Source organism: Mauremys reevesii, linkage group 9, assembly GCF_016161935.1.
Source record: "Mauremys reevesii isolate NIE-2019 linkage group 9, ASM1616193v1, whole genome shotgun sequence".
Lineage (NCBI taxonomy): Eukaryota > Metazoa > Chordata > Testudines > Geoemydidae > Mauremys > Mauremys reevesii.
In genome coordinates this window covers 64,898,161-64,916,537 of record NC_052631.1, presented here as the reverse complement: position 1 = coordinate 64,916,537, position 18,377 = coordinate 64,898,161, and the positions used below count along the sequence as shown (strand labels likewise).

The 18,377-nt window shown below is 52.0% G+C and overlaps 1 protein-coding gene across 4 annotated transcripts; it reads left to right on the top strand.

Annotated features, from left to right (window-relative positions):
• PRRG3 (proline rich and Gla domain 3) lies at positions 1-18,377 on the top strand. Of its 4 annotated transcripts, none has more exons than XM_039488331.1 (4): positions 1-148; positions 6,388-6,429; positions 14,369-14,529; positions 15,123-18,377. In XM_039488331.1, exons 2-4 carry the CDS (start codon positions 6,423-6,425, stop codon positions 15,639-15,641), a joined length of 687 nt encoding a protein of 228 aa, XP_039344265.1. In that variant the 5' UTR covers positions 1-148; positions 6,388-6,422; the 3' UTR covers positions 15,642-18,377. The 4 variants fall into 4 exon arrangements, 2 of the variants coding, with proteins under 2 accessions (XP_039344265.1, XP_039344264.1); XR_005584636.1 differs by lacking the exons at positions 14,369-14,529; positions 15,123-18,377 and adding exons at positions 7,381-7,595; positions 9,489-10,102 and having other exon boundaries at positions 4-148; XM_039488330.1 differs by lacking the exon at positions 1-148 and adding an exon at positions 976-1,282.

Genomic DNA, 18,377 nt, shown 5'->3' with positions numbered 1-18,377 from the left:
GGAAGGGTGGCTCGGCCCCGCCCCGCCCCGCCCCTTGCCCTGGTGGACACTGGTGGCTGCAGGCTTGGGCTGCGCCGGGCGGGCGGGCGCGGAGCCGTCGGCTCTGTGTGTGCGCGCGCGGGGAGCCCGGAGCTGCGGCGGGCATGAGGTACTGGGGGTGGGGACTATGGCAAGGCGAGGGGGTAATGGGAAGCACAAGGAGGGGGTCATGGTGAGGAGTATGGGGTGCATGGGGCGGGGAAAATGGGGAGGGGAGAAGTGGTGGAGGGGAGGGGTATGGGGTTGGATAGGGGTGAGAGGGATGGGTTGGATGGGGATGGGAGAAGGGTTGGATGGGAGGGGTATAGGTTGGATGGGGATGGGAGAAGGGGAGGGGTATGGGGTAGATGGGCAGGGGTCATGCAGAGGGGAGAAGGGTGGGGTTTAGGGTGCATAGGGCTGGGACAGAGGAGGGCCATTGGATAGTTTAATGGGGTGGGGTAATAGAGCAAGGGGCAGGGGATGAGAGGAGAAGGGTTTTGGGGAGGGTAGTGGAGGATGGGGTGTAGGTTTGGGTTGGAGGGTGGGGAAATGGGGAGATGGAGGAGAAGGGCCAGGAGGCTAGAGGAAAGGGGGTGGAGAGGACAATGGGAGGGGGGCTGTAGGGATGGGGGGTGGATAGAGGAGTGGAGATGGGGGGTGGATAGAGGCATGGGTATGGGGAAGGGGGGCTGGAGGAAGAATGAGATGGATGTCTGGGGTGGGGCACTGGGGAGTGGAGGGGAAGGGGGGAGGAGGGGCAGGGTAGTATGAATTTTTAGGAGCTGGAGACAAGCCAGGGCTGTGGGAATTGGGGGTGCAGTAGAGACTGAGTTGGAGGCTGAGGGGATGTGCTAGAAGAGGGGTGAGGGACAGTACCGGAAGAGGGGATTGAAGGGGAGGGTGGGATTGGGGCTTTGGGCACTGGAGTAGAGAGGAAGGGGGTTGAGTCTGCCTTTGGGAATCAGGAGGGAGGCAGGAATGTCAGGGAAGTGGTGGGGAAGGAAAGAGGGATTGGGATGGAGGGTGGGTGGGAGGAGAAGCACGATGGCAATGGAGGGAAGAGTGAAACGAATCAGTACTTGAGTGCTAAGCTCCGAGGAGCTGGGAAAGTATCTGCTAGGGTGTGTGGGTGCTGTGGATGTGGGGGAAGGTGTGTTCACTGGGGCTACAGTAGGATTTGGGGCAGGTCCAGGAGGTGGAGGGTGCCTGGCTGGTACGTATCAGTTTACACAGCTGTTTGCGAGCATACACTCCAAACCTGGTGAGTTTTAGGATTGGTTTGTGGGGATGAATTCTGGTTCTATTGAGGGTTTGTGGATTGGTTTGTGGGGATGGCATCCTGGCCACCATGGGGCTTTGTGGTCTCTGAGAATTGGAGCCTTCCCCGATGTGTTGATCTTGGCTTTGAAAACAAAAATAGTTCTTCGAACTTGCGAAGCAGCTGGCATCCTTGGCGGTATGACGCCCAGCAATCCGGCAGCCTCCCGACGTGCCACCACACGTCAGTGGTGTTACGGAATCCCACAACCCGCTCCTGCGCTGGCAAGAGGATCGGGGATTCTGGCTAACCTCTCTGTCTGTGTACATCCTTCCCCCAGACCGCATACCCACGCAAAGTCTGCCTGTATTGCTAGAGACAGAGGACACCATAGTCTACCAGCACGGTTTCCTCAGCATCATCGTTGGGTGGGGGGAGCCCGGGGGTTGCGAGATCTGGAAGACACGAATGTGTGACTGCATCAGCATCGCTATTGCTGTATACCTCACGCCTCCTCACCATTGCCATGGCAACCTCCTATTGATGGTGTATTTATAGAGGAGGAAAACACTGTTCGGAGAAGGAGGGAGGGGAACCGATCGGGTGGGCGTTGAGGCTGGGCTCGGGGTTTGGGTTCCTTAGGTTTTTGGCATCCTTAGGCAGAAAAAATTAACTCTTCAGTGTCCTTTGAGGTGGAGTATTTTGTGTTCCATTCCTTATGTTTTGTATGGGTGCCTATAATGCTGGTGTGTTTAGAAATGTCAAATACATGCCCAGAATATAAATGTATTTATATATAATCTATGTCATTTGCTGAAATACATGCCCAGAATATAAATGTATTTATATATGATCTGTCACTTGCTGAAATACATGCCCAGAATATAAATGTATTTATATATAATCTATGTCACTTGCTGCTATGATACATGCACGCCAATCGTGTGTATAGTATACACATGAATATTGAAGCTCATATCTACCAGGTTATTTTTCCATTGGATTAAATAGCCCTACTCCTTTGTGCTAGGAATATATTTGCCTTCCTCACACGACCTGCATCCCATCAGCTGGCCCCTTGCATGCATAGTTCAAGTATTACCAGCCTGGCCTCAAACTTATAATTAAGCTTAAAATATCAGCTCTTCTTAAAATGATCCCCCTCCTCTCCCCACACACTCATACCTCTGTCCCCTGAAATGTGTCTTTTCTGAAGAGGGGTGTACACCGCTGTTCATCAGAGACACCACGTGGCCTAGCGACAAAGAGTCCTGTGGCACCTTACAGACTAACATGTATTGGAGCATAAGATTTCGTGGGTGAATACCCACAGCGTCTGACGAAGTGGGTATTCACCCACGAAAGCTCATGCTCCAATACATCTGTTAGTCTATAAGGTGCCACAGGACTCTTAGTCTGGATCTGTAAAAAGCAACAAACACGGCTACCGCTCTGATACTTGACACCATGTGGCCTAATGAGCCAGGATTCCTGATTTCTAATCCCAGCTCTTGCCACTGACTTGTGTGAGGATAAATTAATGATTGTAGACCACCTTGTCCCTTCTAAGTATTGTTGATGAAGATGAGGGTTTAACCCTCTCCTGTTGTCACATATTTTTTTATTTCTTAATGAAAACTGAACATAAGCAAAAATTAACCAGAGCAAAGCAACCTCTGATTATAGCCGATGCAACTGACCACGTTATAGTCCATAGAAGATCCAATTGGATAGTTACAAGTTCTCAACCTGTGTCACATCAGTGTTTTAGGGACCAAAGTTTTCTCTGTTCGGCTAACCAGAGCTTAGAAAAAATTTCCAGTGTTGAAAGCATCTATATTGGTCCAGTCTGTCTTCCTAGCCCCTGGTGCTATGTGAGATAGCAGACTGTAAAATCAGGTTATCTTGCTTTCTTCCTTCATCCTCACTTTAATTCCAGCATGTATTTTGCAGTCAATATTTCGCAGACTGAAATGAGATGAATGCTTTAGGCCACTGAAATGTGCATTCCATATGGCTACAGACTTATATTCTGTGTCTAACCATTCTTGATACAACAGCTTCTAAAATCATGTAAGACATAGTTGTGGTGTTGGTGGATAGAAATGTTAGTAATAACCAAAAAGAGGTTGTGTGCAAGGTTCACTACTCCCTGCTCCATTGGGGTGAGAAACAACTGCTCTGTGCTACTGGAAGCCTTAGATTCCTGGGTTTTGACAAGATGTGACATTTATTTCTGGCCCTGGTGAGTAAAATAATTGGGCTTAGAAACTGTCGTTGAGCTACTTAAGGATTGATCTAGATCTGAGTATTGTTAATCCTGGACCTCAGACTAGTGTAGTTTTTATTTCTTGTTGTTTCTCCTCTTCTTCTCTCCTCACCCCATAATAAAAGTAAAGTCCAGTGAGAATCTTTTTACTTCTCTGGTTTGCAGTGTCACTAGAGCCCCTAGGTGGAATTGTGCCACTGTATTACATGGTCAGAATGAGGGGGATGGGTTCTGCTGTGCAGATCTGAGATGGGGGGAGAAAAGCAGGGAATTCCTGTAATGATGCATCATGGGCTTGAGCTGGCTAGCAGAGCACAATGGGGAGGTGGTGGTAGAATAGAGTCTAAAGGATCCACTTGTCACTGGTGGATAGGAAATGGCTCCTGTTTGTGGAGGGACACCAGACACTTCTACACAATGTGATTTCATTTTTTACGGCAAGTTAACCTTCCAAATGTAGTATTGCCTTCCTGAGTTTGCTGACAGCTGTAGCACCACGACTGTGCCGTTAGTTTTGCCGTGCAGCATTAATGGAACTCTTCTCATTTGCACTGCTGCTATGCAGTAGGCTGAGCAGCAGTGAAACAGTCAACAGTTGTCATTCTGCAGGTATGCGGGAAAGCTGTGAACAGCAGCACCATCCACTGGAACTGTTCATGGAGGAGAAGGGCTCAAAAATAAATAAATTGGAGGCTGTTGAGGGGCTTGGGTAGAATAGCAGTAGCCGGGAGGTGGGGGAAAGATAGAGTAGCATGCTGCTCAATCCCCCAAGCAGTGCATTCCAGCACCCTCTCTAGCAGCTGGGGATACTATTACTATATTACTGTTACTCAACTTGTAGTGGTGCCTTGGGCCTTGATCCATTACTGGGGCCCCTATGTGCCAGGTGCTGTACAAACTCAGAATGGATGGTCCCTGCCCCAAACAGCTTACATTCTGTGGGCAGGGGCAAAGGGGGTGTTTCTTCCTTCATGTGGCTGGTGTATTCAGCCTAAAGCTAGCCGGTGCCAGGTGCAGTTTTCAAGCCTGTAGTACAGTATCTGTGTGCTGTGGAGATTGGCTTTGATCTAACACAGGGGTAGGCAACCTATGGCATGTGTGCTGAAGACGCACGCGAGCTGATTTTCAGTGGCACTCCCACTGCCCGCGTCCTGGCCACTGGTCTGAAAGCTCTGCATTTTAATTTAATTTTAAATTAAGTTTCTTAAACATTTTAAAACCTTATTTACTTTACATACAACAATAGTTTAGTTATATATTATAGACTTATAGAACGAGACCGTCTTAAAATGTTAAAATGTATTACTGGCACACGAAACCTTAAATCAGAGTGAATAAATGAAGACTTGGCACATCACTTCTGAAAGGTTGCTGACCCCTGATCTAGCACCTCTCGGTGAAGAAATCTTGTTTGTTTCTCGCCCTCTGGCTCGGCTCTGGGCTCCTGGCCATCTGGCTCATCTTTCACTTTATGGACACGGTTCTGTATGCACCCAGGTGTCCAAACTCTCTTCTTCAAGGGCCTGATTCTGTGAGGTGGTTGAGCATCCTCAATTCCGACTGCCTTAGGGAGCTGAGAACACCCCAAGCAGTCTACATTAGAGAGTCTATACCAGTAGCTATGCCAGTAGAGCCGCCTAGAGGAGATGTGGCATAAAGAGATCTTTTGCCGGTATGGTTCAACCACCAGCCCAAACTACATAAGCTATACTGGTAAAAGGACTCGTGCTGGCATAGCAGCATCTACATGGAGGTTTTTGGCAGCCTAGCTGTGTTGGTCAGCAGTGTGGATTTTTTCACACCCCTGCCCTACATAACTATTCCAGGAAAATTTTGTGGTGTAGACCTGGCCTCAGCAGGTTGCAGGATTGGGCTCTAAGCTCTCAGACCAGTAAGGCTCCAAAGTGCACACTGTGGGTTTAGACTGGCTGGCAGAGCTTTCCTGGCCACGTAAGAGGCACTGGCCTTGGGGTGAAGGGTAGTTAATGTTAGGGCAGCGGATGTTGGACGTAGCCTGGCAGTGAACTATAAAGTCTGCTGCGGTGGGGAGAGGTTGTAAAGCACTTTGCAAGCCTGCATGCTCTATGCCTCTCGCCCGCCAGCCTGAGGCTAGATGATATGAGGCAGCCAGTTAATGTGTGGGGACCGGAGTGTGCTACATCTCCCCTGCATGATGTGATGGAGCAGAAGCCATGGGGGTGTTTTTACCCTCTTCTGCTGAAGTGGGGCATATCTGTTCACTGAGAGACAGAGATGCCCTGAGCTGACTGATGAGAATCCCTGTAGGCCTTGTGGCCTGCTTCTTGGGCACTCTGGGGTTATGCAGAGCGGCTGATATGCTCTGTCTTGAAGCCGGGGGATCTTGGGGCAGATCAGATGCCGAATGGATATGTGGGGTGGGAGCAGGGCCGCCTGAGGGAGGGGGGGCAAGAGGGGCAATTTGCCCCGGGCCCTGCAGGGGCCCCGACGAGAATATAGTATTCTATAATATTGCAACTTTTTTTTTAATGGAAGGGGCCCCCGAAATTGCTTTGCCCCAGGCCCCCGAATCCTCTGGATGGCCCTGGGTGGGAGGGCTGAAAGTGGGTTGGATGAGCTGGCGAGGGCCAGCTGCCATTCTGTGACGTGTGGTGTGTACCTAAGGAGCCTGGAGGCAGTATTGGGTGGGTCATAGTTTCCTGTAGAGACGATGGGTATATAGAGCTCAGCTGGGACCTGCAGCAGGCTGCCCAGGCTCCAGAAAAAGCCATCTTTCCCCATGGATCAGTCTCTGCTACTCATGTGACCAAGGGCCTGCGACTTTGAGCCCTCCATGACTCTCCCATTTTCTTCCCAACAGGTAGGTGAGAGCCCTGAGTATCTGAGCAAGGCAGCATGGCAAGTAAGTATTTCCCAATGAGGGCCTCAAGGGCAGGGAGGGGCAAGCGTGGTCTCTCCACCCTTCCTGGAGGAAGAGGTGTGGGGGGACGGGTCTCCTGCACGTGGTGGGGGAAGGGGCTGGTAGCCTCCTCTTTGAGAAGATGGTAGGGAATGGTCTGTGTTGTCTTGGGTCTCAGAGGTGGGGCAGTGTCATGGCTCCTTCTAGGATCAGAGGCTTGAGGCATGGCTTTATCTCTTCCTGCACATCTCTTCGCTGTGTGTTCCCTGGTTGCAGAGTCGGAGTCTGGTGTCCAGTAGAGCAGCTGGGTGAATTGCTGGTCCCTCTTGCACACCTGTAACACACCAGGCACCCCCACCCAACTGTGCATTTTTAGTTATGCCACCATTTGGCTCTGCCTTGCTCTCACTACCTTACCAAGCCAGAGTGGGCATGGATTGCTGGCCCAATAGCCCCACTCGTGGACGGAGTCCTGCTCTGCCCTTCCCACAGTGTACTGGTCACAGCCTGCCTGGTCTGCTTTCCATGCGTGGCACAGTGGGCCATTTGGCTTGGAGCCTGTTACCTGTGCTGTCCAGGCGGTGGCGCTCATTTGTGCACTGTGTTCACAACAACCCACTTCTTCAGCAGCAATTTGACTTTTTTCTGCTCCAGTCGCCAGCATGGCTCTGAGGAGGATTTCCTGGGAGCATGGTAGGGGCAGATCTGAGAGTGCTGGGGCAATTGGTGACTAGCTGGAGGGGAGGTGACCCAGGCCCTGCAGTCGCTATGTAAGTGAACAGCCAAGTAACCCACTGCAATGGCCGCTGCTCGGACTAGCAAGCTGTGCTGGGACAATATAGAGGGCCCAATGGTTCATTATGATAAAGCTGAGACAACAATAGCAGGGTGGGAAAAGCATGTTTGATCTTTAAAGAGCCACACTGAATCCTCCCTGCTCGCTCTTGTGTGCAGCCTGACGTGCTGCTGCATGGCACAGAGGCTGTGTGCGGTGCTCCGCTGAGAGCTGATGATAGCCCTGGTTCTGAAGCCGGACTGGGAGAGGCCAGGGATCTTGCTGTGATCTTGGGATCTGCTTGAGGCATGCCAGGATCCAGACCCAACAGTGGAGACAGCGGTCGAGCTGAGCCAGCAGGAGGACCCAGGGGACGAGGGCTGCTCTGTACCAGGTATGCAGCTCTTTGTTATATGTATTGTGCCAGTGAGGAGGCTGAGTGCAGGTGCAGGGGGAAGAGTTTTGTGGCTTCTTATGGATGCTGCCATTTCTGTTTTTCAAAAGACACTTGTCGCCTCAGACTAGGGTGGAAGGCCCCACCTCTCCCCCTGGCTCCACAGCTACCAGGCCTTCCCCAGTAATTCCCCAGTTCTGGCCTCCTGCTCAGTAACCCTGCTCAATGCCCTTCTGGCCGTATGAGCCGTGTTTACTGTTAGGGTGACCGTACCCAGCAGCCACTGAGCAATGGCATCTGCCTGGACTCGAAGCTGGCAAAGTAAGGTGGGGAAACAAAAATAACACAAACTGGAGCTTAAGCCTACAAATAAGACCTGGGTGGCAGGAAGCTTACCTCTTGGCTGCTGTGGCCAAATATTTATGTGGCACTGCATCTGTTGGCCCCTGGGCCATGGCATCCAATTAGCATGCTGCTCTTACCTGGCCTCAATCACATGCCGTTCTGTCTGATTAATGCATGAAAGACAGTCATTGGCATATTTTGATAGCAAAGTGATGTAGAGATAACACAGGCCATGGGAGCTGCCAGGATAATTACTGCTTACCCTACCTGCTGTCAGGCACTGAATGCATTGAAAGAAATCTACTGTGGATACCAATTAACCTCAATCCTTATTCCTCTGTGTCTGTAAACCTTTCATGATGCTTGTGCTCCAGCGTACAGAGGGAGGTCTTCAGGGGCACACCCTGCTGTTGACAGTCAGTGGGGCTCACTGGTCTTAGTGCCTTTGAAAATCACCCCCCCCGCCCCCGATCCAGTTTGGAGGCAGTGCTTATTCCCCTTTACCCTGTAGAACATGGGAGGGCAAACTATGGCCTGCAGGCTGGATCTGGCCCGTCAGGGCTTTCAATCCGGCCCGTGGGATTGCCAGCCCTGTGGCACAGAGGGGCTGAGGCAGGGACCCTGCCTGCCCTGGCTCTGTGCTGCATCCCTGCGGTCTCTGGGGGGGAGGTGGGGGTAGAGGGCTCCGTGCACTGCCCTCTCCTGCAGGCACTGCCCCCCGCAGCTCCCATTGGCTGGGAACAGGGAAACGTAGCCAATGGGAGTTTTGGGGAGGGTGGTACCCGCAGGCAAGGACAGTGTGTGGCGGAGCTGCCTGCCCCACCCCACCCCCAGGAGCCACTGCCGGACATGCTGGCCACTTCTGGGAGCGGCGCGGGGTCTTAGCCCTGCTGCGTGACGCTGCCACCCCGTAACCGCTTGAGATAAGCGGCACCGGGCCAGAGCCCACACTCCAACCCCCTCCTGCACTACACACCCTCTCCTGTACCCCAACCCTGTGCCTTGAGCCCCCTCCAATACTCCGCACCCCTTGCCCTAAGCCCCTTCCTGCACACTACCCCCCCTGCCCCAGCCCTACATTCATAGCCCTGAATACAATTTCCCCACCTAGATGTGGCCCTTGGGCCAAAAAGTTTGCCCACCCCTGCTGTAGAAGCTCACGCAGCCCCTGCTTTCTCTGAGCCTGTCCCGCAGTGTCCATTCGAGTGACTCCAGGGCCAACCTGCCAGCCTCCCCCCTTGCTCTGACATCCCTTGCTTACTCTTGCTGGGACCATCAGCACAGATGTCTCCGAGGCTCCTGTTTGCCTGATAAGTAGCCTTTGGTAGTGTGGTTATACTGACTGTCTGTAGCTCCCCATCCCTTCCTTGTCCTTCATTCCAGTGATTTAGCATCTCCACCCTCCTTGTAACAGCTGTGAATTCTGGAGGCACTGGCATTTGAAATTGGGCTAGAACAGACACTTCCATTGTGTTCCTTGGTGATCCAAGGAATGATCGAGCTTTTGCTTCACTTATTGAAGCTCTTATTTGTTTCTTTTCATTATAGAAGCCAGTACAGCACCGTGGATGTCCCAGAGCAGGGAACGGGCCAGGTTGCACAGCGGTGGAAAGGCTGGCAAACCTGAGGTCCAGGAGAAGCGGGGAACAGGCTTGTTATTTCAGGAAACACAGAGGGAGACTCAAAGGAGCTCAGAGCGAATGGTCCAGTGCGAGGAGGAGGAAGTGAGATGCGCTCCTGAAAGACTGGATGGGTCGAGGCAGGAGGCCGAGGAGCTGGTGCCAGGCTGTTTCCAGAAAGATAGGAAATGACTTGAGGATAGACCGCTCCATTGTGAAACCTCCACCCAGTGCATGAAGGCTGAAGAGCCGACGATAGCCAAAGCTGACCCAGCAACCGATCCCTGCATCATCTGCTCAGTACAACCCTGCTAAGCTGGCCGGTGCTCCTCTTGGGACAGCTCCCTCACAGCCATTCCCCATGAAACTCCTTCACAAAGACTGAAGAAATAGGAGAGCTGAGGCCCCAGCAAGATGCACTTGATGACTGTAAAATAGTCTCTCCATTGCCATTGTTTTTGTAAATATGTTGCTCTGGTCTAGTATTGCAGCTGGCCTGCATCTCTGTATAATAAAGTAGATTCTGGAGAAAAGTCACTGTAATTCACATCCTTCACACAGTTCTTTATTATGCATGTCGAGCTGTCTGCAGTCACTCAGGAGCATGAGTACCAACCTCAGGGCAGACTGCTAAGAACCAGGGCACAAACCCCAAATTGCCTGTGAGTTCTATACTTAGAGTTCGCCAATCAGTTATTAAGTGTAAACTCCTCAGGCACTATAACAGCCTTAACATGGAGTCACAGACAGACTCCTGGGGTACTCCCATCTGTCTTGTCATCCAGGTGACGGTCCCTTACACCAAGAATCACAGCAATATTCAGGTTACCCCAGTTCAAAGGACCAGTCACTTACCGTAACTCAGTTGCACTTTAGATCTCACACTGAAGACAACACTTGTAACCAATCCTATAATAAACTATCTAAAGATTTATTAAATAGAAAAGGAAATGAGTTATTTACAAGATTAAAGCAGGTAAAAATAAATATACAAATGTTACAATCTTAAGTTTCAAGAGGTAATAGAAGCTTCTATAAAAAGCAAGCTCTATATGTCATTTACGGCTAACCCAGGCTAAGCTATCTTTTGCTTATGCATAGAAAATCTTGCCCCCCAGAGTCCAAGCAGCATAGAGATCCAGTTCTTTCTTGTTACGTGTTTTTATTCCTATCTCTCCATGCAGGGGACTGGACTAGATGACCTCTCAAGGTCCCTTCCAGTCCTATGATTCTGTGTGCTCTGAGTTGTGAACTCAGCTGATGGGAAGAATCCACTTGCATGACTCATCTTTGTGGTTGTGGTGGTTGGTGGGGTGGCGGGGAGAGCAGAGCAACAAATGTCTTGTGTTCTCTTTCATGTTCTACAGTAGTCCATCTGGTGTGGATGGGCCTTCCTCTTGGTCAGGACATAACACCTTCTGTTGGTGACCAGCACTTTACACTAGTTAATGTCTCTCTCCTGTTTAGTGATTTACAGCATCACAGAAGCTTACAATACAGATGCTTAAATATTACTTATAGAGTCTGTATCCCATATTGTAAGGTGAGATTAATGCATGCAGCAACTCACAAGCAATCAGTAAAGTCTAAATGTTATTAAATTCTAATACCTATTTTAATAACACACAGGTGAGCTAGACTGCTTCCAGCTGTGTATTTTTCAGTGTTCAGTTGAGACATGGGGACCTTAGCATGAGCTGCTACCTGGTCTGCCAGTGTCGCAATCCATACAACAGCAGCTCTCTCTTCCATAAACTCCCTCATCAGAGCAAATATTAATAAACCACAGGGAAAAGTAAATGCAGTTACCCATCAAGTGTATCCCATCATGACCAAAAGATGGTGGCATGTCATAGCAGTAATTGCTAATACACATCAATGCCTCTGGAGTAGCATACTCCATAAAACCACTCACCATACCAGTTGAGAGTAGGAAAAATGAAGGTCACATGAAAACAAGGAGAAACCTGCCTCCAATATAGCAACAAATGACTCCTATTTAAAGACAAGGTAACATTTTTCGTTAACTACTTGCATGATCCTTCTTCCAAGTCCTGCCATTAGTTAGAAGTGTGTGCACAGAGCACTTGTTATCTGGGCAAATCGCAGGCTGTGCTAATGAACAACTGCTTTATGTGTAACAGTTTGGCTGTGTGTAAGTTGCTTCAAATCCTGCTGCCCTCTCACTCCACTGTGCACAGGAGACCTTGCCTTTGCTTTCACATGGATTTTGCAAAATGCATGTGATTTGCAGATATAATGGTTACAGCAGTCAGTGAAGTGTCGCGGCGGGTAACCCACTTGGCCTTGTCTCCCAAATGTGCACTGTCCTGGGTACAGGTCTCTGGGTTTGTGCCATCTGAGAATGTTTCAGAAATTGAGGCACTGGTTGGCCTGCAGGGTGAACCTGAATTGTTGTGGAGATGGAGACCCCATCACTGCCTGTGCCATTCAATGAGAGTAGGGTTCGCCTGGAAGAGTCCAGAGTGTTTGACCATTCTCCTGTGTGCTCTGGGCACCCTGGGTATGTTTGCATGATCGTCCTGTGATCCCCAGTGAGTAGGACCCCTTCCTATGAGCACATTCTGACTTGCTGGGACAGAGCACACAATAGGCACGTAGGTTCCATTGATTGGAGCCAACCTGATTATTTAAATCCATGAATTCTCTCTGCCACCTTGGCTGCTCTAGCACATGCCAGTGCATGGAATACCATGCCATTGCGAGAGTCTGAAACCAGCACCTGCAGGAGACTCCCCATCCCCAAACTGGGACCCAAGGGATAAATAACCGTCCTGGGTGGATAGCTTCCACAGGGCACTTGCCACTCTTCTGCAGGGTGATTGGCTGTCTCCTCCTGGTGGGCTGGTGCTTCCGCGTAGGGGCTAGTCCCACACCCACTGCACTGAAAAGTGTCCTTCCTTAGTACGAAGTTATGCAGCTGCTTGCTGCTCCTCACAGGTCCTGAACCACTTGGTGTCCCCAGTCTATGACATGGTGTGGACCCAAAGTGAGATTTCGTCTGCGGAGTGTCATCCTTGCATACTGCACAGATCCAGCCATGGGTGGGGTGTGGGCATGAGCATTGCAGCTGAAGCTGCGTGAATGCTGGTATTGGTCTCTGCCTCTTCACTGGTGCTGTCGGGGCTCTCCTGTACCTCGTAGCAGCTGTCAGATGCACCTCAGGATGGCTTCTCCAAAGCTCCAGCTGGAATCATTCCTGAGCTGAGCGTTTGTCCTGGCCCATTTGAGAAAGGGAGTTGGAAATAATGCCAACTCTTGGGGAACTATGGGAGTTTGGCCTCATCTCCGACAATCCCTCTGGGGTCACAGAAGGCCTTTTAGAATCTCCCACCCTGCAGTGGTGTGCTGGGAACGTGGGATTGGTAATGTAGCATAAGGTGGGGAGGGGGAGCACAGCTAGCATAGGTGCATTGGCCTGTTGGTACTTAGACTGGCATCATCCCCTGCTGCAGCTACCACGATTCAGCGCTGGTGCAGATGCCACCTAATCTGCTGGCCTATAATGTGTAGCATGGGCTGAAGTGACGATGTAGAGAAGGGCTGCAAAAGCCCCACTCTCCTTCCTTCAGACAGTGGCGCCTCTTAACCGAGAGTCCCTGCTCGTCATTGGTTCTGGCAGCAGATAGACACATGGTGCTTTGGTTCTCCTGAGCAGAGGTGGTGTTGCCGGCAATGCAGCCTGCCAGTGGAGGACTCAGACCCTCTGCTTACAGAGCTCCTGTTCCTCCATCCATGTCTCTTCCCTGTGCCCTGGGGCTGCCTCCTCCTGTTGTGGCCATAAATGGGGCAGTGCCATAGTGGTACCAGTTGTGCTCTGGTCCCCGTTGCAGTGGGCGCTTTGCCTGTAATCCAGCTGGTGGTTCCCAGCCTATTGAATTGAGTGCACGTGTTATTATAAGAAACCAGGGCAGGTGATACAGGATGGCTGCATCAGCCCAGATTGGGTGTTGCGCAGGTTTCCAGTGCCGTTAGATAGGAGACTGCAGGTGGGTGATATTGCAACAGGACACCCTCAGCCGCATTCAGGGAGCGGCACTGTGAAATCTACCAAAGGGCAGGGTTTTAACATGAACAATATACCCCAGGCATGACTAAAATCCCCCTGGAGCTTGGCTGATGCTTTTAGTGGATGGTGGCCCAGAGCTGCATTGTGTGGGTTGGTTGTGGGCTGGGTTCTGATCTCCCCCCCACCATGAATCCTAACAGCACTGGCTTTCCCTTGGGCAGAGGGGCGGGATGGACAATAGCACCGAGGGCCTGAAGTTACAACCAGCCCAGTGTAGGACTCACACGTTTCCCCCTCAATCTAGTCCTGCACGCTCTTTGAAGCATTCAGGGCTGTTGAGAGAGGGGGATGGGCTGTGATGTGGCACTGCCGAGGTCATGGTGTTCTGCTGGTAGGTGGGTGGGGACTATTAAAGCTCTCCTTGTGAATCACTCTTGCCATTGTCCTCCCTCAGCCCAGCACACGGTTCCCGTCTGGCTCCATCACACTAGCACTGGCCAGCTTGGTCCTAGGCAGCAGGAGAGCCTGTGAGGGCGGCTCAGCTCCTGCTCTACCCTCTCTCTGGTAGGACGTTGTGCCTTCTTAGCTAGTGGGACTGGGTGGGCGGACTCTAGCACTGGGCTGTGTAGCATAGCTGCTGGGTGCCTGTGCTGCTGGGTACCCGAAGCTGCCATCTGTGTAGTAGCCTGTGCCCTGTGGTAGCGAGAGGCCACTGGTTGGATCATTGTGGGGCTGGGTGTGCAGGAATCCTCAGCACTTCTCTGTGTTGTGTGTTTCAGTGTTCCTGGGGGCCAAGAACGCCCACTCAGTTCTCAAACGCTTCCCCCGGGCCAACAGCTTCCTGGAGGAGTTCCGCCAGGGCACCATCGAGCGGGAGTGCATCGAGGAGATCTGCAGCTATGAGGAGGTCAAGGAGGTGTTCGAGAACAAGGAGAAAACGGTACATGGGGGGCGGGGCTGTGGGAACTAGAGCCTGAGGAGATGGAATAACTCGAGCCCTGAGGGGGTGGTGAAGGAGATGGAGGGGAGAGAGAGTGGATTGTCCTGCCCATGAGGTGGTTTGTTCCTTGGGTGTCAGCAGGAAACCTGAGCTCAGTTTTCTGTTACCCACCTCTCCCATGCAAGGCCATTTCCCTGCCAGGTGTCCTTGCACTGCGAGCCATGGTGTTGGCAAGGCATTGCTGGCACTGCCACCGTATGCTTGTGGCACACTCCCTGCCCTCCATTCTAACCAGGACAGGGGGTGGTGCTAGCACAGGCACCCTCGGCCTCTCATTGGGCCACTTGCTGCTGTCAGAGCGAGAGCCCAGAAACTTGTGCACTGGTTCCCATGATATCTCAGGTACTGGCTCCCTGGTTTGTGCTCCGTTGGAGGGGAACCAGTGGGAACAATTCTACCTCAGCTACAGCGTGGAAGTCGGGCATGTAAGCGAGCAGCCCCTTGCGGCTGCCCTCTTCCTTTGGCCTCCAAGCTGAGGGGCGCTGCTCCGACACAGATGCCTATGACTGGTGCTGGTTTGTTCCTCTCTGCAGATGGAGTTCTGGAAAGGATACACCAACTCCATATACTCCGTCAAGGACCCCGGGCAGGGCACGGAGCGCTCAGATGCCATGTATGTAGTGGTGCCTCTCCTGGGAGTGGCTCTGCTTATAGTCATTGCCCTGTTCATCATCTGGAGGTGTCAGCTGCAGAAGGCCACGCGCCACCGTCCCTCGTACGCCCAGAACCGCTACTTGGCCAGCCGAGCAGGCCGCAGCCTCCCCAGGGTCATGGTGTACCGAGAGACCTCTCACAGCCAGGGGGAAGGCCAGTCCCAGCGCGAGTCAGGCAGCAGGGTGCCTGCCGAAGGCAGAGCAGGAGGCACTCTTTACCCGCCGGAGCACTCCGTCTCCGTCCTCTCCAGACTGTCTAGTGCCACCCCTCCCCCTTCCTACGAGGAGGTGACCGGTCACCCGGAGAGCAGCAGTGGCGAGGAAACCAGCGTCTCCTACAACGACCCACCGCCCAAATACGAAGAGATAGTGGGTGTGGTCCCTGCCTTGGGTAAATAGCGGCGCTAACTCCCTGCGCCTGGATCCTCCTTTTGGTGTAATTCTCTCTCTCACTTTTACTAGACGATGCCATCACGGAAAAGCCTTACCTTCTTCGCTCACCAAAAATAACCGTCCCTAACCGGGGGGAGGGAGTGGCACCAGAGTCCAGGCTGGGGTGCAGCGGAGAGCAGCCACCGATGCAAGAAGGGACAAGCCCTGGAAATCCCCTCTCTCCTGCAGCCACAATCCAGCTCACACAGGCTCTGCATGGAGGGAGACTAGCCCCCGAGAGGCACCCTGGCAGGTTACGTTAGGTTCCTTGGTGCCCATGATCACTGGGGTGAAGGGATCTCGCAGCAGTGGAGTTCCTCTCCCTGTATCCCAGCAAAGCCCCATTTCTTTTTGTAGTGGGAAGAGTGGAGCAGGATGAACAAAACCTTCCCGAGGGGCAAGAGGTGCTTCCTGCCCACCCCAAACAGGCAGCTCTGCCTGTGTGATGTGGCACTCACAGAGGCGGGGAGGGATGCTCTGTGGAGTGCCAGGCTGTGAGGAGGGAGAACGGCCCTGCCATCCCTTTCCCATAAGTGCCATAACAGCAGGAGATGAATGGCAGATTGTCGCTGGCCCTGTGGGGGTTCTCGTTGGTGTGTTCAATCAAAAAAATAGGTGTAGTGTTGTCCTGTGTTTGAAACAGCCACACTGCTGCCTCGGCACCCACCTCAGCCCCACTGTATATGCACACGCTATCCCTGGCACCCATGACGCTGAGACGCCCGTAGACATGGGACCAGCGGTCAGACAGACAGGACCTTTTCAATGTTTCTTGCAACATCCATCAGTGGAGCCAATGATGGTTTGTGCCTCAACAATCCTGTTGTTCGTACATCTGGATGAGGTCCTGTTTTTCCCTGCATCTGGACTGTGGGATCTTTGTTCTGGGGATGGTCCTGGCTATTTCACTGCTCACTTGTTTAGCACTAATATTTAATTTTGCCTTTGGAAGATTTACTTTTCCTTGGTTTCTTGCCAGGGGTGTGTGTGTGTGTGTGTGTGAATGTCAATTACTTGAGATCCCTGCACAGCTTTGCACAAGGGGTGAAACAAATCCACTCTCTAGCTCTGTTACCTGGAACAGTGAAAGATGCAGTTTATATCGGCCTCCTCCCTCTTCTCTGCTCATTCTGCCCAACTGCATTCTGCATCGTTGTGATCTTCTGCAGGATGCGGCTGCAACCAGGGAGACGTTTTGTGATCCTGTATCTTATTTCCGAAGGGGAATATCCCAGGGGCTAGCGCCTGTGTAGCAAATGTCTCTAGAGGTGGGGACTGGGGTTTGTGTCTCAATGATCACTGCTTTTCATAACATCTGTTCTAGGGAGCAGTGCTTCTGTAGCATTGGGGATGAGGGCATTGAACTAGGATTGTCCTCTTGTGTCTCCTGTCTCTGGGTATGGCTGAAGCAGGCGGGCAGTGGTCTGTTCTTTTGCCTTGCATGACGCCAAATCAAAGATTGGTCCTGGCAGATTTTTAAGGTTCTTCCCTTTCGTTAAGTTTGGGGACGCCTCTTTTTCCTTGACCCTTCCCCGTTCCCCCTCCCAGACCTCTGCCAGGGCCTCTCCCACAAATTGGATGCAGTTAAAGAGGATGTCTTTCCATCCCATTCCCCATCCCACCATGCTCCAGCTTCCTCTACCAGTGCAGTCTGAAGAAAGGGATGCATTGAACTACATGCTCACCAGGCTGGAGGCAGATGCAGTGCAGCATCCCTGCCATCCTTCACCCCAGATGTGCTTCCCCATGTCCATTTGTCCTGCCTGCGGCTTTGCTTCTGTGGGACCATCAGCTCTGCAAGGTGAGGATGTGAGACTGGTCTCTAAGGCCCCAGCGTGATCTGTGCTGAGGCTACTGTACAGAATCTGCCAAGGCAGAGGGGAATCCCTGGGGCTTTGTGAGGTCAGGGTGAGCTGACTTGGGACCGTAGGGCCTGGTGCACCTGCCAGGGTCAGGCAAGCATGACTTGCTTCAGTGTCTTGTGCTGCCCCTTGCTGCCTTCTGGGGCTCACACAGCTGGCAGGGCAGAGCTAGAGGAGGCAGGAGGCACAGATGAGGGAGAGCAGAGGAACGAGGGAAAGGGGAAAGGGGGATTGTGGGTGAACATGCTCTTGTGAAGTAAAGTGGGGGAAAGAGGAACTCAGTGCTGTCCAGCCCATAACTCAGAGAAAGCCCCTAGACACTCAGCCGCTCTGATTAGCCAACTGAACTGTGCTGCCATCAACTCAGGTGCTTTGCAATGTTTCTGTTCAGCAGGAAGTGGTGTGCAGGGAATTGTTGGGGCTGGTGGACTCTTACCCTCTCCCCCCGCCCAATGTTTCCAGAGACTGGGACTGGCCATATGGGTAGGAGGCATTTTCTGCATGGTGCGTGTTTGATACAAGCCATTACCAAGCTTCACAAATGTGACTCTCTGTTGAAGATCCCATGTTCACAGCACTGTGCTTTATATGCAACCAGGAGGTCAAATCTCTACTCTTTCCTATGATTTCTGGTCACCTGTAACTGTAAAGAGATCTATGAAACATCAGAAGCATGGATGCTGCAGATTGTGGGGCAGATTGTGGTTAAGGCATAGGATGGGGAGCTAGAAGATCTGGGTTCTGTTCCTGGCCCTGTCACTGAGGCACTGTGTGACCTTGGGACAGTCACTTACCCTGTCTGTGCTTCAGTTTCCAGAGGGACAGTATCTTGTGGGGGTGT